This window comes from Tachyglossus aculeatus, chromosome 23 (assembly GCF_015852505.1).
Source record: "Tachyglossus aculeatus isolate mTacAcu1 chromosome 23, mTacAcu1.pri, whole genome shotgun sequence".
Taxonomy (NCBI): domain Eukaryota; kingdom Metazoa; phylum Chordata; class Mammalia; order Monotremata; family Tachyglossidae; genus Tachyglossus; species Tachyglossus aculeatus.
The window spans coordinates 37,025,866-37,045,194 of NC_052088.1; the positions used below are offsets into that span (position 1 = coordinate 37,025,866).

Genomic DNA, 19,329 nt, shown 5'->3' on the forward strand with positions numbered 1-19,329 from the left:
GCACAGAGGGGAGCTGAGGAACCGGTTTTTGCTTCAAGAGATCTTGTGGGGTTGCCACCTGGTATTTGTGATGAAGGACACGATTAAAGGGCCGAAACAACCTCATCTTCCTTCTTTGTCTCCAGGTGCGGGCAAAACACCGTCCCTCGGAGGAGGCTTCCATGTGAACCTGGGAAAGGAATCACGAGCACAGACACTACAAAATGGTAGGTCACACCCGTTCGGACTCTTCCGCTCGTCTGTCTGCGGTTCTGCTGTCCAGCTTTTTGAAAAACGTAAACGGTTTGCTATTTTTGCAGTGGTATTTGGGGAACGCTTACTGAGCTCTGGGGTAGGTCTCTGTTTGCTGCCAAACTGTATCATCATCATCATCATCAATCGTATTTATTGAGCGCTTACTGTGTGCAGACCGCTGTACTAAGCGCTTGGGAAGTCCAAATTGGCAACGTATAGAGACAGTCCCTGCCCAACAGTGGGCTCACAGTCTAAAAGGGGGAGACAGAGAACAAAACCAAACATACTAACAAAATAAAATAAATAGAATAGGTGTGTACAAGTAAAATAAATAAATAGAGTAATAAATATGTACAAACATATATACATATAACTGTACTTTCCAAGCGCTTAGTACAGTGCTCTGCACACAGTTAGCACTCAATAAATAATGATTGAATGAATATACTACAATATAATCGACACAGTGATTTCTATTAATGTCAGGGCTCCACACACCGTAAGCGCTCAATAAATATGATTGATTGGAACATGTCTACCATCTCTGTTGTCTTATACTCTCCCAAGCACTTAGTACGGTGCCCTATACACGGTAAACGCTCAGTAAATACCATTGATTGATATTAAGGTTAGTGTCGTTCCTCCCCCCCCCCCCGAAACTCATTATAATCATCATCATCAATCGTATTTATTGAGCACCTACTATGTGCAGAGCACTGTACTAAGCGCTTGGGAAGTACAAATTGGCAACATATAGAGACAGTCCCTACCCAACAGTGGGCTCACAGTCTAAAAGACTATAATAACAATAATTACGGTTTTTAAGCGCTTACTATGTGCAAATCACTGTTCTAAGCGCTGGAGTAGATAGAGAATAATCAGGTTGTCCCACGTGAGGCTCACAGTCTTAATCCCCATTTTACGGATGAGGTAACTGAGGCACAGAGAAGTTAAGTGGCTTGCCCAAGGTCACACAGCAGACGAGTGGCCGAGGTAGGATTAGAACCCATGTCCTCTGACTCCCAAGCCCAGGCTCTTTCCACTAAGCCACACTGCTTTTCTATGGTTAGGGAACACAGCTACCAACACTGTTGTATTGTGCTCTCCCATGCGCTTATTACAGTGCTCTGCCCACAGTGAGCGCTCTGTAAATATGATTCATTGGAACGTGTCTACCAACTCTGTTGTCTTATACTCTCCCAAGCGCTTAGTACAGTGTTCTGTCTACAGTAAGCTCTCAGTAATTACCACTGATTGATTTAGGGTCATCCCTCTGCCTCCAGTAGAGAACATGTCTTCTCTGGCATAATGTAGTAATAACAATCATATCATTCATTCATTCATTCAATTGTATTTTAGGTTGGACACTGACAACTCGCTTTGGGCAGGGAATGTGTCTGCTCGCTCTGTTGTATTGTCCTCTCCCAAGCGCTTAGTATAGTGCTCTGCGTATAATAATAATGATGGTGGTATTTGTTAAGCGCTTACTGTGTGCCAAGTATTGTTTTAAGCGCCGGGGTAGATACAAGGTAATCAGATTGTCCCACGTGGGGACTCACAGACTTAATCGCCATTTTATAGATGAGGAAACTGAGGCCCAGAGAAGTGAAGTGACTTGCCCAAAGTCACACAGCTGATACGTGGAGGAGCCAATTTACATATGTACATATTTACATTTACATATTTATTCTATTTCTTTTATTTTGTTAATATGTTTTGTTCTGTTCTCTGTCTCCCCCTTCTAGACTGTGAGCCCGCTGTTGGGTAGGGACCGTCTCTATCTGTCGCCAACTTGGACTTCCCAAGCGCTCAGTCCAGTGCTGTGCACACAGTAAGCGCTCAATAAATACGATTGAATGAGTGAATGAATGGAGCCCGGGCTCTTTCCTCTAAGTCACACTTAGCGCTCAAGCACTAAGCGCTCAGTGCCATGGATGGATTGAGTCCCTGACCATAGTGAGCTTACAGTCTAGAGAAGAGCCCCGCCTCCACCCCAACTTCGCCGGTGGCCCGGGGTGGCTGTCCCAAGCGCTTAGTACAGTGCTCTGCACACAGTAAGCGCTCAATAAATACGATTGATGATGATGATCTGTGAGGCTGGCAAACCTGGCCAGCAGTAAGGTGGTCCGGGGACCACCCCTCTCGCCCCCCGGCACAACCATCGTGAGTACGGTAAGTTCACGGTGAACTGGACCAGCGTGGCCTAGTGGGTCCCGGCCCCGCCACCTCTCTGCTGTGTGGCCCCGGGCAACTCACTTCACTTCTCTGAGCCCCGGTTATCTCAACTGTAAAACAATAATAATAGTGATGGCATTTATTAAGCGCTTACTCCGTGCAAAGCACTGTTCTAAGCGCTGGGGAGGTGACAAGGTGATCAGGTTGTCCCACTGGGGGCTCACAGTCTTCACCCCCATTTTACAGATGAGGCCCAGAGAAGTGAAGTGACTCGCCCAAAGTCACACAGCTGGCAAGTGGAGGAGTCGGGATTTGAACCCATGACCTCTGACTCCAAAGCCCGGGCTCTTTCCACTGAGCCACGCCGCTTCAGTAAAATGTCTGTAAAATGGGGATTAAAACTGTGAGCCCCATGTGGGACAGGGGGAACTGGATCCAGCCTGATTAGCTTGGATCTACCCCAGTGCTTAGAACAGTGCCCAGCTAATAGTAAGAACTTATAAATATAATAATAATAATAATGATGGCATTTATTAAGCACTTACTATGTGCAAAGCACTGTTCTAAGCGCTGGGGTAGATACAAGGTAATCAAGGTGTCCCATGTGGGGCTCACAGACTTAATCCCCATTTTCCAGATGAGGGAACTGAGGCCCAGAGAAGTGAAGTGACTTGCCCCAAAATCACACAGCTGACAAGTGGCGGAGCCAGGATTCGAACCCATGACCTCTGACTCCAAAGCCCGGACTCTTCCCACTGAGCCACGCTGCTTCTCTTAACAAATACATTTTAAAAAAAGGCAGGGGGTGGGGGGGGGGGGGGGGCGTTTAGTCAGCTGAATAAGTCATGGCCTTCAGCGGCACTCAAAATCTGATTTGCCACGGAGCAGACTCAAAATGGAAAGCGGCGTAGTGGGTGGATTACAGATCTGGGAATCAGAAAGACCTGGGTTCAAATCCCAGCTCCGCCACTCATGCGCTGTGTGACCTTGGGCAAATCACTTCACTTCTTTGGGCCTCAGTGAGCTCATCTGTAAAATGGGGATGACACCTGAGAACCCCGTGCGGGTCATGGACTGTGTCCAACCTGGTGAGGTTGCATCTACCCCACTGCCTGGCACACAGTGAGTGCTTAACAAATGCCAGTAAAAAAAAAAAAAACGCAAGAAACAAACAAAAGAGAAACGGTGGAAACTCCACCCAGTTACCAGCAGGCAGCTCACTTGCTCATTTGTGTGGTTTTTTTATAATAATAATAATCAATCAATCAATCAATCATATTTATTGAGCGCTTACTGTGTGCAGAGCACTGTACTAAGCACTTGGGAAGTACAAGTCGGCAACATCTAGAGACGGTCCCTACCCAACAGTGGGCTCACAGTCTAAAAGGGGGAGACAGAGAACAAAACCAAACATACTAACAAAATAAAATAAAGAGAATAGATATGTACAAGTAAAATAAATAGAGTAATAAATCTGTACAAACATATATACATATATACAGGTGCTGTGGGGAAGGGAAGGAGGTAAGATGGGGGGGATGGAGGGGGGGGGCGAGGGGGAGAGGAAGGAAGGGGCTCAGTCTGCGAAGGCCTCCTGGGGATAGTATTTGTTAAGCACTTACTATGTGCCAAGCACTGTTCTAAGTGCTGGGGTGGATAGAAGGTGATCAGGTTGTCCCACATGGGGCTCACAGTCTCAAACCCCATTTTACAGATGAGGTAATTGAGGCACAGAGAATAATAATAATAATGGCATTTGTTAAGCGCTTACTATGTGCTTTTGTTGATAATTCATTCATTCAATCGTATTTATTGAGCGCTTACTGTGTGCAGAGCACTGTACTAAGCGCTTGGGAAGGACAAGTTGGCAACATATAGAGACGGTCCCTACCCAACAACGGGCTCGCAGTCTAGAAGGGGGAGACAGACGACAAAACAAAACATGTAGCCAGGTGTCAAAGTCGTCAGAACAAATAGAATTAAAGCTGTGTGCACATCATTAACAAAATAAATAGAATAGTGAATATGTACAAGTAAAATAGAGCAGTAAATCTGTACAAATATATACAAGGGATGTGGGGAGGGGAAGGAGGTGGGGTGGGGGGATGGGGATGGGGAGAGGAAAAAGGGGGCTCAGTGTGGGAAGGCCTCCTGGAGGAGGTGAGCTCTCAGCAGGGCCTTGAAGGGAGGAAGAGAGCGAGCTTGGCGGATGGGCAGAGGGAATGGGGGCATTCCAGGCCCGGGGGATGACGTGGGCCGGGGGTCGATGGCGGGACAGGCGAGAGCGAGGTACGGTGAGGAGATTAGCGGCGGAGGAGCGGAGGGTGCGGAGGAGTGGAGGGTGCGGGCTGGGCTGGAGAAGGACAGAAGGGACGGGAGGTAGGAGGGGGCGAGGTGATGGACAGCCTTGAAGCCCAGGGTGAGGAGTTTCTGCCTGATGCGCAGGTTGATTGGTAGCCACTGGAGATTTTTGAGGAGGGGAGTGATATGCCCAGAGCGTTTCTGGACAAAAACAATCTGGGCAGCAGCGTGAAGTATATACTGAAGTGGGGAGAGACAGGAGGATGGGAGATCAGAGAGAAGGCTGATGCAGTCATCCAGACGGGATAGGGTGCTTGCTTTACAATTGCTAAAATCACATTTCTGGAAAATGCCTTATATGACGCTCTCTTACTGTGGAAAATTACAGTAGGAGTTGGGCAGTACGGTTCTCTGGATTTTTTTTTTTTTGGTTTTTCTTATTTTTTTAAGTGGTATTTATTGAGCGCTTCCCATGTGCAGAGCACTGTACTAAGTACTTGGGAGAGTACAACGCAAGAGAGTTGGTCGGCCCGTTCCCTGTCCGCACACGTCTCATCTCAGTCCTCAACACTTGGGTGCTGTTTGTTGCCGAATTGTACTTTCCACTGTTGGGTAGGGACTGTCTCTGTCTGTTGCCAACTTGTACTTCCCAAGCGCTTAGTACAGTGCTCTGCACACAGTAAGCGCTCAATAAATATGATTGATTGATTGATTAACACTTCCCTTCCCCACAGCACCTGTATATATGTATATATGTTTGTACAGATTTATTACTCTATTGTACACCTCCTTCCCTTCCCCACAGCACCTGTATATATGTTTGTACGTATTTATTACTGTATTTATTTATTTTACTTGTACATATCGATTCTATTTATTTTATTTTGTTAATACGTTTGGTTTTGTTCTCCATCTCCCCCTTCTAGACTGTGAGCCCGCTGTTGGGCAGGGACCATCTCTGTATGTTGCCAACTTGTACTTCCCACAGTAAGCGCTCTGCACACAGTAAGCGCTCAATAAATATGATTGATTGATTGATTCCCAAGCGCTTAGGTACCGTGCTCTGCACACGATAAGCGCTCAATAAATACGATTGATTGATTGATTTCCAAGTGCTTAGGTACCGTGCTTTGCACACGATAATCAATCAATCAATCGTATTTATTGAGTGCTTACTGTGTGCAGAGCACTGTACTAAGCGCTTGGGAAGTACAAGTTGGCAACATATAGAGACGGTCCCTACCCAACAGTGGGCTCACAGTCTAGAAGGGGGAGACAGAGAACAAAACCAAACATACTAACAAAATAAAATAAGTAGAGTAGATATGTATAAGTAAAATCAATAAATAGAGTAATAAATATGTACAAACATATATACATATATACAGGTGCTGTGGGGAAGGGAAGGAGGTAAGACGGGGTGATGGAGAGGGGGACGAGGGGGAGAGGAAGGAGGGGGCTCTGAGTGGGAAGGCCTCCTGGAGGAGGTGAGCTCTCAGTAGGGCCTTGAATCAATCAATCGTATTTATTGAGCGCTTACTGTGTGCAGAGCACTGTACTTAGCGCTTGGGAAGTCCAAGTTGGCAACATCTAGAGACAGTCCCTACCCAACAGTGGGCTCACAGTCTAGAAGGGGGAGACAGAGAACGAAACCAAGCATACTAACAAAATAAAATAAATAGAATAGATATGTACAAGTAAAATCTATAAATAGAGTAATAAATATGTACAAACATATATACATATATATACAGGTGCTGTGGGGAAGGGAAGGAGGTAAGACGGGGGGATGGAGAGGGGGATGAGGGGGAGAGGAAGGAGGGGGCTCAGACTGGGAAGGCCTCCTGGAGGAGGTCTGTCTCTGTCTCCCCCTTTTAGATTGTGAGCCCACTGTTGGGTAGGGACTGTCTCTATATGTTGCCAACTTGTACTTCCCAAGCGCTTAGTACAGTGCTCTGCACATAGTAAGCGCTCAATAAATACGATTGATGATGGTGATGAGGTGAGCTCTCAGTAGGGCCTTGAATCAATCAATCAATCGTATTGAGCGCCTACTGTGTGCAGAGCACTGTACTAAGCGCTTGGGAAGTCCACGTTGGCAACATCTAGAGACGGTCCCTACCCAACGGCGGGCTCACAGTCTAGAAGGGGGAGACGGAGAACAAGACCAAACATACTAACAAAAGCGCTCAATAAATCAAGCGCTCAGTACAGTGCTCTGCACACAGTAAGCGCTGAATAAATACGATTGAAAAAAAAAATAAATACGACTGAATGAACGCCTCTTCGGAAAGGAGGTGGCTGTTCCGTCCCGGCGCACTGACGGCGTCTGTGTGATCTTGGGCAAGTCACTTAACTTCTCTGGGCCTCAGTTCCCTCATCTGTCAAATGGGGATTAAGACTGTGAGCCCCGCGTGGGACAACCTGATCACCCTGTATCCTCCCCAGCGCTTAGAACAGTGCTTTGCACATAGTAAGCGCTTAATAAATGCCAATTATTATTATTATTGTTGTTATTCTAGGGAAACGTCAGATCCACCACTTGGGAAACCAGCTGCAACTGAATCAGCACTGCCTGGACACGGCCTTCAATTTCTTCAAGATGGCCGTGAGCAAGCACCTCACCCGCGGGAGGAAAATGACCCACGTCATCGCCGCCTGCCTCTACCTGGTCTGCCGCACGGAAGGGACGCCCCGTATCCTTGCACCCCAGCGGCGCCCAGCTGGGAGGCCCTCACCCGCCGCCGTAAACGTTCCGGCCGGAGTCGAAAAATTACCGCCTGTTCGCTATGAAACGAAAAAGTCTGTGGGTTGATCGTTGCTTTCCCTTTGCCTTTCAATTGCATTCAGCCCCAGGGTGGAGACGCACTCTGAAGCGGTAAGTAATAATAATAATAATAATAATAATGATAATAATAATAATAATGGCATTGGTTAAGCGCTTACTATGTGCAGAGCACTGTTCTAATCGCTGGCGGGGGGGATACAAGGTGATTAAGTCGTCCCACGTGGGGCTCACAGTCTTCATCCCCATTTTCCAGATGAGATAACTGAGGCTCAGAGAAGTGAAGTGACTTGCCTAAGCAGACATGTGGCAGAGCCGGGATTCGAACCCACGACCTCTGACTCCAAAGCCCGGGCTCTTTTCCCCCGAGCCGCGCTGCTGCTCTAGACAGAGCACGGGCCTGAGAGTCCGAGAAGTCCGGACTCTGCAACTTTTTTATGGCATTTATTGTTGCTGTTATTACCCTGCAACCATTTAACGGTATTTGTTATTATTACAAAGAGTAATAATTGTGGTATTTGTTAAGCACATAATAATCATTATGGTATTTGTTAAGCACTTAATCAATCATATTTATTGAGCGCTTCCTATGTGCAGAGCACTGTACTAAGTGCTTGGGAAGTACAAGTTGGCAACATCTAGAGACAGTCCCTACCCAACAGTGGGCTCACAGTCTAAAAGGGGGAGACGGAGAACAAAACAAAACATATTAACAAAATAAAATAAATAGAGCAGATATGTACAAAATATTCTAACAGTCTAAAAGTAAGCACTTACATAGTAAGTAAGCACTTACTATGTGCCAGGCACTGTACTAGGCGCTGGGGATGGATACAAGCAAATCGCGTTGGACACGGTCCCTTTCCAGTGTGGGGCTCACAGTCCCAATCCCCGTTTTACAGGTGAGGGAACTGAGGCACAGAGAAGGGAAGTCACTTGACCATGGTCAGACAGCAGACAAGTGGCCGAGCCAGGATTAGAACCCATGACCTTCTCACTCCCAGGCCTGTGCCCTATCCACCAAGCCATGCTTTGCTGGGTATGTTACCAACCTGTACTTCCCAAGCGCTCATCCTCTTCCTCTTGGAATTGGCACAGAGAAGGTAAGTAGCTTGTCCAAAGTCACACAGCTGACAGATGGCGGAGCCGGGATTGGAACCCACAACCTCCGACTCCCAAGCCGGGTTCTTTCCACTAGACCACGCGGAATGAAAGCCAGGAATTGACGCTACGGAGATGGTAGGCCAGGGATTATGTTCTGTGGCTCAGTTGGACTCTCTTTAAGTTGATTTGGCATTTGAACAGTGCTTGGCACATAGTAAGCGCTTAATAAATACCATCTTTTTTTCTTTTAATTTACTACTGACTTCCCTTGGTCAGGGAAACTGGCGGGGGTGATTTGGGGGGCAGCGTCTAGGAACCAGACAGTCCCCAGCTCCCATTTTCCTCGACCATTCTGGGTAAGCAGAGAAGTGGCGAGGCTTAGTGGAAAGAGCCCGGGTTTTGGAGTCAGAGGTCATGGGTTCCAATCCCGGCTCCACCAACTGTCAGCTGTGTGACTTTGGGCAAGTCACTTCACTTCTCTGTGCCTCAGTTCCCTCATCTGTCAAATGGGGATTAAGACTGTGAGCCCCCCGTGGGACAACCTGATCACCTTGTAACCTCCCCAGCGCTTAGAACAGTGCTTTGCCCATAGTAAGCGCTTAATAAATGCCATTATTATTATTATTACCGCGCCTCTTCTGCTTGCAAACTTGGCTGTGTTTTTAATGTGCCTGCCAACTCTGTTCTGTTGTTGTCTCCCAAGTGCTTACCGCAGTGCTTTGCATACAGAAAGCGCTCAATAAATTCCATTGATTGTAACTGAGGTTCAGAATTGAATAGGAAGAGTACCTCAATCATCATCATCAGTCGTATTTATTGAGCGCTTACTATGTGCAGAGCACTGGACTAAGCGCTTGGGAAGTACAAATGGGCAACATACAGAGACAGTCCCAGTCCTAGATATGGGCATCTAGTTTGGGTTCTGATGGCGGACCATTTTAGTGAGTGGTGCCAGTTTTGTTTTGTTTTTTTGAAATGGTACTTGTTAAGCGCGACTTATGTGCCAAGCGCTGTAGTAAGCGCTCGGGTTGATATAAGATGATCAGGTTGAACACAGTTCTTGTCTCACGTTGGGTTCACGGTCCAAGAAGGATGGGGGGAGTAGGAGAGGGAGAAATAGCATGGCTTGGTGGATAGAGCTGAGGCTCTATCAGTCAGAAGGATCTGGGTTCTAGTCCCGCTTTTAGACTGTGAGCCCACTGTTGGGTAGGGACTGTCTCTATATGTTGCCATCTTGTACTTCCCAAGGGCTTAGTACAGTGCTCTGCACACAGTAAGCGCTCAATAAATACGATTGATTGATTGATTGATAGTCCCAGCCCCGCCACCTTCACTTGTTTGGGCCTCAGTTATCTCATCTGTAAAATCAATCAATCAATCATATTTATTGAACGCTTACTGTGTGCAGAGCACTGTACTAAGCGCTTGGGAAGTACAAGTTGGCAACATATACAGTCCCTACCCAACAGTGGGCTCACAGTCTAAAAGTCTAAAGTCTAAAATGGGGATTAAGACTGTGAGTCCCGTGAGGGACAGGGTTGCTGTCCAACCTGATTAGTTTGTATCTACCCCAGTGCTTAGAACAGTGCCTGGTACATAGTAAGCACTAAACAAATACTGTAAAATAAAAATAGTAGTAGCCCAGTGCCCAGGGCCAGAAATTCGATCCCTTATGTCCACTTTTCACGGATTCTGAAACTCCCCATCCGTCTGAGAGAGTCAATCTGCGGGATTCTCCCAGAGCCAGAAGGGGCTGTCCTTGGGAGAGTCCGGAATTCTGGGAATGCTGCCTCCGAATCCTGCGGAGGACCCGAAAGAGTTAATGTCGAGTTTGCAACCAAGCAGCCCCCAAGCAGCCCCCCGGGGCCTTGGGGAAGATCTGGTTCTTTTGTCTTAAGAAAGGACTGGGCTTCTCCATGGTACCCAGCTGTATTCTGCAGCTTGGGTATTGTGCTGGGCCAGGTCTAGACAATGGCCTCGTTTAAAAATAGAAGTAAAAAGCCGAATCATTTTTGCAGTAACTGTGGTTTTTTGCCTCATCAGCCATTTTCTAGTCTCCTGCTGCGGATGGTTTGACAGATCTACAATAATAATAATAATCATGGCATTTATTAAGTGTTTACTATGTGCAAAGCACTTTTCTAAGCCCTGGGGAGGTTACAGGGTGATCAGGTTGTCCTATGTGGGGCTCACAGTCTTAATCCCCATTTTACAGTTGAGGTAACTGAGGCCCAGAGAAGTGAAGTGACTTGCCTAAAGTCACACAGCTGACAATTGGCGGAGCCGGGATTGGAACCCATGACCTCTGACTCCAGAGCCCGGGCTCTTTCCACTGAGCCACGCTGCTTCCCAGCCCAATCAATCAATCAATCAATCGTATTTATTGAGCACTTATTATGTGCAGAGCACTGTACTAAGCGCTTGGGAAGTACAAATTGGCAACATATAAAGACAGTCCCTACCCAAAAGCAACCCCACTTTTCATTCCTGAGAGCCCAGTTGGAGAACAGCTACTGCTCTGTGGTGAGTCAAAGAGGAGGGAATGCCGAAGAAATCTTTTAAAGACCCAATAAAGGCAGCCCCCAAGACTGCTGGGTGACAGCGGGAGTAACATTCAATCGTATTTATTGAGCGCTTACTGTGTGCAGAGCACTGTACTAAGCGCTTGGGAAGTCCAAGTTGGCAACACATAGAGACGGTCCCTACCCAACAGCGGGCTCACAGTCTAGAAGGGGGAGACAGACAACAAAACAAAACATATTAACAAAATAAAATAGAGTAAATATGTCCAAATAAAATAGAGTAATAAATACGTACAAACATATATACAGGTGCTGTGGGGAGGGGAAGGAGGGGGCTCAGTGTGGGAAGGCCTCCTGGAGGAGGTGAGCCGTGTCTCACATGGGGCTCACACTCTTAATCCCCATTTTCCAGATAAGGTAACCAAGGGACAGAGTTCCTCTGTTACCGCAGTTCCTCTCCCCCTCTCCATTCCCCCCCCATCTTACCTCCTTCCCTTCCCCACAGCACCTGTATATATGGATATATGTTTGTACATGTTTATTACTCTATTTATTTATTTATTTTACTTGTACATATCTATTCTATTTATTTTATTTTGTTAGGATGTTTGGTTTTGTTCTCTGTATCCCCCTTTTAGACTGTGAGCCCACTGTTGGGTAGGGACTGTCTCTATATGTTGCCAATTTGTACTTCCCAAGCGCTTAGTACAGTGCTCTGCACACAGTAAGCGCTCAATAAATATGATTGAATGAACGAATGAAAGGGCCGGCCAACACGGGTCCCACCGTGGAAGCTCTGCCCGCATTCCTGGCCCCCCCAAGGATTTGCCCAACTGTTCGGTGGAGGCAGGCTGACGCTCTGCGGGTGTTCGGCCCATCATTCATTCATTCAATCGTATTTATTGAGCGCTTTCATTCATTCATTCATTCAATCATATTTATTGAGCGCTTACTGTGTGCAGAGCACTGTACTAAGCGCTTGGGAAGCACAAATCGGCAATATACAGAGACGGTCCCTACCCAACAGTGGGCTCACAGCCTAGAAGGGGGAGACAGACAACAAAACGAAACAAGTAGACAGGTGAATTACAGTGCCTGACACGGAGTTAGCACTTATACACTACAATTATTATTATTATTGTTGTTACAAGGAATGAAGAAAAGAAAAGGCAGAGGGGGTGAATGATGTCGGGAGGAGCCAGAGGATGTATGAAAGGTAGCTTGCCTCCTTCTCCACCGCTTACTATGTCCATCACTGATTAGGGCTCTTCCACCACGGTGTAGTTTCTATACGTTGCCGACTTGTACTTCCCAAGCGCTTAGTACAGTGCCCTGCACACAGTAAGCGCTCAATAAATGCGATTGAATGAATGAATGGTAGAGCACGGGGCTGGGATTCTGAAGGTTGTGAGTTTTGATCAATCAATCAATCACATTTATTGAGCGCTTACTGTGTGCAGAGCACTGTACTAAGCGCTTGGGAAGTACAAGTCGGCAACATATAGAAACGGTCCCTACCCAACAGCGGGCTCACAGTCTGGAAGGGAGAGACAGAGAACAAAACCAAACATATTAATAAAATAAATAGAATAGATATGTAAGCACTCTGGTAGGTACCGGGAATCAGGTTGGGCACAGCCCTGTCTAATATGGGGCTCACGGTCTTAATCCCCATTTTACAGATGAGGTGACTGAGGCACAAAGAAGTTAAGTGACTTGCTCAAGATCACACAGCAGACAGGTGGCGGAGAGGGAATTAGAACCCAGGTCCTCCGGTCCCCAGGCCCGTGCTCTATCCACTGGGCAACAATACCTCTTTACATGGGGCGCCCACTTTTACAAAACTGGCTCTGACTGAGACCCCAAGGCTGAGTCAATCAATCAATCAATCGTATTTATTGAGCGCTTACTATGTGCAGAGCACTGTACTAAGCGCTTGGGAAGTACAAATTGGCAACATATAGAGACAGTCCCTACCCAACAGTGGGCTCACAGTCTAAAAGGGGGAGACAGAGAACGAAACCAAACATACTAACAAAATAAAATAAATAGAATAGATACGTACAAGTAGAATAAATAAATAGAGTAATAAATATGTACAAACATATATACAGGTGCTGTGGGGAAGGGAAGGAGGTAAGATGGGGGGGATGGAGAGGGGGACGAGGGGGAGAGTCCCATGTAGGACAGGGACCGTGTCCGATCTGTTTATCTGTTGATCATCAATCGTATTTATTGAGCGCTTACTGTGTGCAGAGCACTGTACTAAGCGCTTAAGATCTTGGCTCCTGGCTTGTCTGCTGTGTGACCCTGGGCAAGTCACTTCACTTCTGTGCCTGTTCCCTCATCTGTACAGTGGGGATTGAGACCGGGAGCCCCACGTGGGACGGGGGCTGTGTCCAACCCGATTTGCTTGTAGCCACTTCGGCTCTTAGTACAGTGCCTGGCACGTAGTAAGTGCTTAACAGATGCCTCAGTGGTTTAATATTATTACTTAACCGGGCCCTCCTTTGGCCAGGCAGGAGAGGAGGGGAAACTACGTGTTGAGCAGGATGTTAAGCGCTGGGGTGGTTACGGTTCCACACGAAGCTCACAGTCTTAGCAAGTAGGACTAAGATTGAGTCTCCATTTTACAGATGAGGAAACTGAGGCCCAGAGAAGGGAAGCGACTTGCCCTGGGTCACACAGTCGAGCAGTGGCAGAGCCAGGCTAGACTGAGCTCGTTGGTGAGCCGGGAACGTGTGCTTTGCACGTAGTAAGGTACTGTCTCTGTCTGTTGCCAGCTTGTACTTCCCAAGCGCTTAGTACAGTGCTCTGCACACAGTCAGCGCTCAATAAATACGATTGATTGATTGATAGTAAGCACTTAATAAATGCCATCATTATCATTCTTATTATTGGCAACTCTGTTCTATTGTGCTCACCCAAGAGCTTAGTACAGTGCCCTGCACACAGTAAGCACTCAGTTCATTCATTCATTCATTCATCCAGTCAGTGGGATTTATTGAGCACCTACTGTGTGTAGAGCTCTGTACTAAGCGTTTAGGAGTGTAACAAAAAACAGACACATTCCCCACCCAAATACGACCAATTGATTGAACCCAGGTTCTCCCACTCCCTCACCTGTGCTCTTTCCGCAAGGCCGAACTGCATTTCAGGCACGCTGCACACAGTAAGCACTCAGTTCATTAATTCATTCATTCATTCATCCAGTCAGTGGGATTTATTGAACACCTACTGTGTGCAGAGCACTGTACTAAGCGTTTGGGAGAGTACAGTGTAACAAAAAACAGACACATTCCCCACCCAAATACAACTGATTGATTGAACCCAGGTTCCCCCACTCCCTCACTCGTGCTCTTTCCGCAAGGCCGAACTGCATTTCAGGCACGCTGCACACAGTAAGCACTCAGTTCATTCATTCATTCATTCATTCTTTCATTCATTCATCCAGTCAGTGGGATTTATTGAGCACCTACTGTGTGCAGAGCACTGTACTAAGCGTTTGGGAGAGTACAGTGTCACAAAAAACAGACACATTCCCCACCCAAATACGATTGATTGATTGATTGATTGAACCCAGGTTCTCCCACTCCCTCAACCGTGCTCTTTCCGCAAGGCCGAACTGCATTTCAGGCACGCTGCACACAGTAAGCACTCAGTTCATTCATTCATTCATTCATTCATCCAGTCAGTGGGATTTATTGAGCACCTACTGTGTGCAGAGCACTGTACTAAGCGTTTGGGAGAGTACAGTGTAACAAAAACCAGACACATTCCCCACCCAAATATGACTGATTGATTGAACCCAGGTTCTCCCACTCCCTCACCCGTGCTCTTTCCACAAGGTCGAACTGCATTTCAGGCACGCTGCACACAGTAAGCACTCAGTTCATTCATTCATTCATTCATCCAGTCAGTGGGATTTATTGAGCACCTACTGTGTGCAGAGCACTGTACTAAGCGTTTGGGAGAGTACAGTGTAACAAAAAACAGACACATTCCCCACCCAAATACGACTGATTGATTGAACCCAGGTTCTCCCACTCCCTCAACCGTGCTCTTTCCGCAAGGCCGAACTGCATTTCAGGCACGCTGCACACAGTAAGCACTCAGTTCATTCATTCATTCATCCAGTCAGTGGGATTTATTGAGCACCTCCTGTGTGCAGAGCACTGTACTAAGCGTTTGGGAGAGTACAGTGTAACAAAAAACAGACACATTCCCCACCCAAATACGATTGATTGATTGAACCCAGGTTCTCCCACTCCCTCACCCATGCTGTTTCCGCAAGGCCGAACTGCATTTCAGGCACGCTGCACACAGTAAGCACTCAGTTCATTCGTTCATTCATTCATCCAGTCAGTGGGATTTATTGAGCACCTTCTGTGTGCAGAGCACTGTATTAAGCATTTGGGAGAGTACAGTGTAACAAAAAACAGACACATTCCCCACCCAAATACGATTGATTGATTGATTGATTGATTGAACCCAGGTTCTCCCACTCCCTCAACCGTGCTCTTTCCGCAAGGCCGAACTGCATTTCAGGCACGCTGCACACGGTAAGCACTCAGTTCATTCATTCATTCATTCATCCAGTCAGTGGGATTTATTGAGCACCTACTGTGTGCAGAGCACTGTACTGAGCGTTTGGGAGAGAACAGTGTAACAAAAAACAGACACATTCCCCACCCAAATACGATTGATTGATTGAACCCAGATTCTCCCACTCCCTCACCCGTGCTCTTTCCGCAAGGCCGAGCTGCATTTCAGGCATGCTGCACACAGTAAGCACTCAGTTCATTCATTCATTCATTCATCCAGTCAGTGGGATTTATTGAGCACCTGCTGTGTGCAGAGCACTGTACTAAGCGTTTGGGAGAGTACAGTGTAACAAAAAGCAGACACATTCCCCACCCAAATACGATTGATTGAACCCAGGTTCTCCCACTCCCTCAACCGTGTTCTTTCCGCAAGGCCCAACTGCATTTCAGGCACGCTGCACACAGTAAGCACTCAGTTCATTCTTTCATTCATTCATCCAGTCAGTGGGATTTATTGAGCACCTACTGTGTGCAGAGCACTGTACTAAGCGTTTGGGAGAGTACAGTGTAACAAAAAAAGAGACACGTTCCCCACCCAAATATGGTTGATTGAACGAACCCAGGTTCTCCCACTCCCTCACCCGTGCTCTTTCCGCAAGGCCGAACTGCATTTCAGGCACGCTGCACACAGTAAGCACTCAGTTCATTCATTCATTCATCTAGTCAGTGGAATTTATTGAGCACCTACTGTGTGCAGAGCACTGTACTAAGCGTTTGGGAGAGTACAGTGTCACAAAAAACACACATTCCCCACCCAAATACGACTGATTGATTGAACCCAGGTTCTCCCACTCCCTCACCCGTGCTCTTTCCGCAAGGCCCAACTGCATTTCAGGCACAAAATGACTACAATTAAATCTTTGACTTCCACAAGGGATAAAATCCGAAGCGGCTCCGGCCCCCACCGTTCACCGATGTTGGAAACTGGCAGTTCCCCGGTGCCGGAGAACGCGTTCCGGACCATATGTGCCGCGGCACAGAGGTACAACAGCCCGGAGCTGTGAGACTCTCCAGCTTTCTGGAAGTTTAAGCGGAGCCACACGGTTTTATTTTTAATCCTCCGTAGAGCTTCGTGGTTAGTTCTCGCTTAAAATAGATCCGAGCGATCCTTCTCAAGCGCCTCCCCGTAAATAACTTTGTCAAATGGCATTCCTCTTGCCCGGTGGAAGATACCGTCGAGAACCATGTTGCCAACTTGGACTTCCCAAGCGCTCAGTACAGTGCCCTGCACGCAGTAAGTGCTCAATAAATACGACTGAATGAATGAATGAACCAAAGGGCGGTATAGGGCTATTTCAGAGTTTACCCGTAGAGAAGCGGCGTGTCCTGGTGGCTTTCCCAAGCGCTTAGTACAGTGCTCTGCACATAGTAAGCGCTCAATAAATACGATTGATGATGATGATGGTGGCTAGAGCCCAGGCCTGGCAATCGGAGGACCCGGGTTCTAATCCCAGCTCCGCTCCGGGTCCGCTGTGTGACCTTGGGGAAGTCACTTCCCTTCTCTGGGCCTCAGTTACCTCATCTGGAAAATAGGGAAGCAGCGTGGCTCTGTGGAAAGAGGCCGGGCTTTGGAGTCAGAGGTCATGGGTTCAAATGCCGGCTCTGCCAAGCGTCAGCTGTGTGACTTTGGGCAAGTCACTTAACTTCTCTGTGCCACAGTTACCTCATCTGTAAAATGGGGATTAAGACTGTGAGCCCCCTGTGGGACAACATGATCACTTTGTAACCTCCCCAGAGCTTAGAGCAGTGCTTTGCACATAGTAAGCGCTTAATAAATGCCATTATTATTATTATTATTATTATTATTAACAAATATCATGATTATTAGATATTATGCTGCATCATTCGAACGGACAAGTGCTGGTTTGTTTTGCATTTTAAGCCAAGGTTTCCGGTATCATCCCTAGCCAAACCGTGGGGTTTTTCGATGCCGAGAATGACATTAATCTTAACAGTGACTCACTCTGCTTCCATACTGTTGATGCATGGGAATAATCCGTGACTGTCCCCCATTGATGCAATTATTTTGACCTCCAAAGAACGTAAATAATAATGATGGTATTTGTTAAGTGCTTGCTATGTGCGAAGCACTGTTCTAAGCGCTCGGGAGGATTCAAGGTGATCAGGCTGTCCCACGTGGGGCTCACAGTCTTAATCCCCATTTTGCAGATGAGTGAACTGAGGCTTAGAGAAGTTGTGACTTGCCCAAGGTCACACAGCAGACATAATAATAATAATAATGGCATTTATTAAGCACTTACTATGTGCAAAGCACTGGTCTAAGCGCTGTGGGGGGGTACAAGGTGATCAGGTTGTCCCACGTGTGGCTCACAGGCTTAATCCTCATTTTACAGATGAGGTAACTGAGGCACAGAGAAGTTAAGTGACTTGCCCAAAATCACACAGCTGACATGCGGCAGAGCTGGGATTAGAACCCATGACCTCTGACTCCCAAGCCCGGGCTCTTTCCACTGAGCCATGCTGCTTCTCAGTGACACATAGTAATAATAATGGTGGCATTTGTTAAGCGCTTACTATGTGCAAAGCACTGTTCTAAGCACTGGGAATACAAGGTGATCAGGTTGTCCCCCGTGGGGCTCACAGTCTTCATCCCCATTTTACAGATGAGGGAACTGAGGCTCAGAGAAGTTAAGTGACTTACCCAAGGTCACCCAGCTGACAAGTGGCGGAGCCGGGATTCGAACCCTTGACCTCTGGCTCCCAAACCGGGGCTCTTTCCACTGAGCCACGCTGCTTCGAAGATCTAGCCTGCCCGGACTTCTGTCTCAGACAGCGGTCGTTGTGGGTGGGGACCGTGTCAGTTATGTTGTTATCAGCGTGGCTCAGTGGAAAAAGCCCGGGCTTTGGAGTCAGAGGTCTTGGGTTCGAATCCCAGCTCCGCCACGTGTCTACCGTGTGACCTTGGGCAAGTCACTTAACTTCTCTGAGTCTCAGTTACCTCATCTGCAAAATGGGAATTGACTGTGAGCCCCACGTGGGACAGCCTGATCACGTTGTATCCCCCCCAGCGCTTAGAACAGTGCTTTGCACATAGTAAGCGCTTAACAAATGCCATCATTATTATTATTATTATTATTATATTGTATACTCCCCCGCGCACTTGGTACAGTCCACGCAGTAAGTACGCAATAAAGCCGATCGACTGACGGGTCCTAAAGGATGTTCGAATGAACGGGGTGATGTCACATCGTCATGCCTCTCTTTTAATGGCATTTGTTAAGCGCTTACTGTGTGTCCAACACTGTTCTAAGCGCCAGGGTAGGTACAAGTTCATTAGGTCGGATGCAGTCCCTGTCCCACATGGGGCTCACAGTCTTAGTGGGAGGGAGAACAGGTATTATATATCCATTTTATATCCATTGAGAAGCAGCATGGCTCAGTGGAAAGAGCCCGGGCTTTGGAGTCAAAGGCCATGGGTTCTAATCCCGGTTCCTCCACTCTATTTATTTATTTATTTTACTTGTCCATATCTATTCTATTTATTTTATTTTGTTAGTATGTTTGGTTTTGTTCTGTGTCTCCCCCTTTTACACTGTGAGCCCACTTGGGTAGGGACTGTCTCTATATGTTGCCAATTTGTACT

General features: G+C 47.1%; 1 protein-coding gene across 2 annotated transcripts in view; it reads left to right on the top strand.

Moving 5' to 3' along the window:
- Positions 1-19,329, top strand: part of BRF1 (BRF1 RNA polymerase III transcription initiation factor subunit) — a 211,352-nt gene that overhangs the window by 34,326 nt on the left and 157,697 nt on the right. For both annotated transcript variants that reach the window (XR_005455932.1, XM_038765692.1), the window contains exons 2-3: positions 126-206; positions 7,233-7,406. Coding sequence is in view for 1 of the 2 variants with exons in the window: in XM_038765692.1 (XP_038621620.1) it covers positions 126-206; positions 7,233-7,406 (255 nt within the window). In the remaining variant the exon portion in view is untranslated. The remainder of the gene's footprint in view (positions 1-125; positions 207-7,232; positions 7,407-19,329) is intronic.